The following is a 1,865-nucleotide window of genomic DNA, read 5'->3' on the forward strand; positions in this document are numbered from 1 at the left end:
AGTTTCAATCTGATCAATAAGATTTTATTGGACTTTGATCTTCATGCTGAGATCATCAGAGCTGCTGCTTCATCACTGAGATCTTCATCGGTTCGATCTTTAATGCTTTATCAGTGGAGAAGAGTGGAAACATCCTATCAGTGAAGGTGTGTGTGAAGGTGTGTATGTGTGTGTTAGTGTCCAGATCATTGAAGGACAGCTTTCCTCTGTCCCAGTCCAGATTCACTCTGATCCTCTGGACTTTCTTCTGGTCTGAGAGAAAAATGGGACGAGCTGATGGAGAATCTGCTGAGTATCCAAAGATATCTAACCTTATATACAACAATCCAGACTTTATGTCTCCCTTCCTCTCTACAGACTCTTCCAACACACCAAGTCTCCAGCCTTTACTGTCTCCAACATCAACATCCCAGCTGTGGTTCCCTGAGTTAAAACCTTCAGAACTCAGAACAGACCAGTAATAATCAATCCTCTCTGGATTATCAGGAAGCTGCTGTTCCTCTCCTAAAGTCAAACTGGTCAGATCTTCAGACAGATGGAGAAATGGACTAGTCGTGTTTGGATCCAGAACCAGAGGAGTGTAGGTCACCATGTCCTTCATGTTGCTCCAGATGTTGAAGGCCAGGTTGCCCAGATGTTTGGCCTGGTCTATCAGAGCTCCTGAGGGCAGCTGTGGATCCTCCAGCAGGGGGCAGCGCTGGACTCTTTCCACTGCAGCCTTGTAGTTGTGCAGGAATGAGACGTCTGCAGCTCTCAGCTCCTCCTCTGTGGCTCTGACTGTGTCTGAAAGAGCTGCTATCTCTCTGCTCAGAGCCTCCATCTTCTCCTTCATCATCCCTCTCTTCTGCTCCTCTTCCTCCCTCAGTGCAGCCAGCCTGGCCTCCTCTTCCTCTGCTAGAAACTGATGAAGCTGCTTAAACTGCTCCCTAATCTGCCTCTCTGTGTGTCGGGCCTGGACCTCCAGGTGTTCTGCTGTCTGATCAAACTCCTCCTGAACTTTCTTCCTGAGCTCCAGCTTCTCCTTTAAAGGCTCCAGAGTTTCCTCAAGTTTCTTCCTGTGTTGCTGAGCAGCTTCATCGATGGGTCTGAATCTGTGCTTGGTGTGTTTTTCTGAATCTCTGCAGACGAGACACACTGGCTGCTGATGGTCCAGACAGAAGAGTTTGAGTTTCTCAGAGTGCAGAGAGCAGAGACCCTCTGAAGCTTTTTGGTTTCTCTGCTGTAGGAAAGACTCACACAGATTCTTCAGAGCCAGATTACAGGGAGGAGCATCTGATGCTGATCTTTTCCTACAAACTGGACATGAGCGACCAGTTCTTGTTCTCCAGTATTTCTGCAGACACTCCTTACAGAAGCTGTGGCTACATGACAGAAGAACCGGATCCTTAAATATTTCCAGACAGACCGGACAGCAGAGATCATCGTCTGATCTGGAAGCCATTTTGTCTCAGAGTGAAGCTGAAACCACAGCAGACAGAAAGTCAAACCAGGAAGTCAGTTTCTCTCTGTAGAAACTTTATGAACTTACTTTGATTTGCTTGTTTCCTCCTGCAGCAGTCTGTGTTCCAGTGTCTAGTTGCTCAGTTCTCTCTCTGCTCTCCTTGTTCAGTGTTCCTGTTTTTCCCGGGTCTTCCTTTTGAATCATCCGCCTCGAGAGGAGTTAGTTTTCTTCTTCGTCGTTTTTTTCTTCTTCTTCTTTTCTATTATGGCGGATCGCAAGCAACTTTAAGGAGCATACCGCCACCTACTGTACATGAGCAACATTACATCTATTAATTTCTATTTTTTTAATTTTGTATCCTGAAGATAAGTGAATAATTCTTTCTTTAATCTGTAAATATCCATCATGTTTCCTCCATTTCCCA

General features: G+C 45.8%; 1 protein-coding gene across 4 annotated transcripts in view; it reads right to left on the reverse strand.

Moving 5' to 3' along the window:
- Positions 1 to 1,730, reverse strand: part of LOC106943808 (nuclear factor 7, brain-like) — a 6,298-nt gene extending 4,568 nt beyond the window's left edge. The window contains exons 1-2 of one of the 4 annotated variants that reach the window (XM_015027102.1): positions 1,529 to 1,730; positions 29 to 1,458 (exon numbers count right to left, since the gene is read on the reverse strand). In XM_015027102.1, the coding sequence (XP_014882588.1) occupies positions 56 to 1,441 (1,386 nt within the window). In that variant the 5' untranslated portion in view covers positions 1,442 to 1,458; positions 1,529 to 1,730 and the 3' untranslated portion in view covers positions 29 to 55. The other 3 variants (XM_015027105.1, XM_015027106.1, XM_015027103.1) reach the window with 3 other exon arrangements.
- Positions 1,731 to 1,865: the final 135 nt, after the last annotated feature.

The sequence above is a fragment of the Poecilia latipinna genome, unplaced genomic scaffold (assembly GCF_001443285.1).
Source record: "Poecilia latipinna isolate Pla-1442-1.1 unplaced genomic scaffold, P_latipinna-1.0 Scaffold6036, whole genome shotgun sequence".
Taxonomy (NCBI): domain Eukaryota; kingdom Metazoa; phylum Chordata; class Actinopteri; order Cyprinodontiformes; family Poeciliidae; genus Poecilia; species Poecilia latipinna.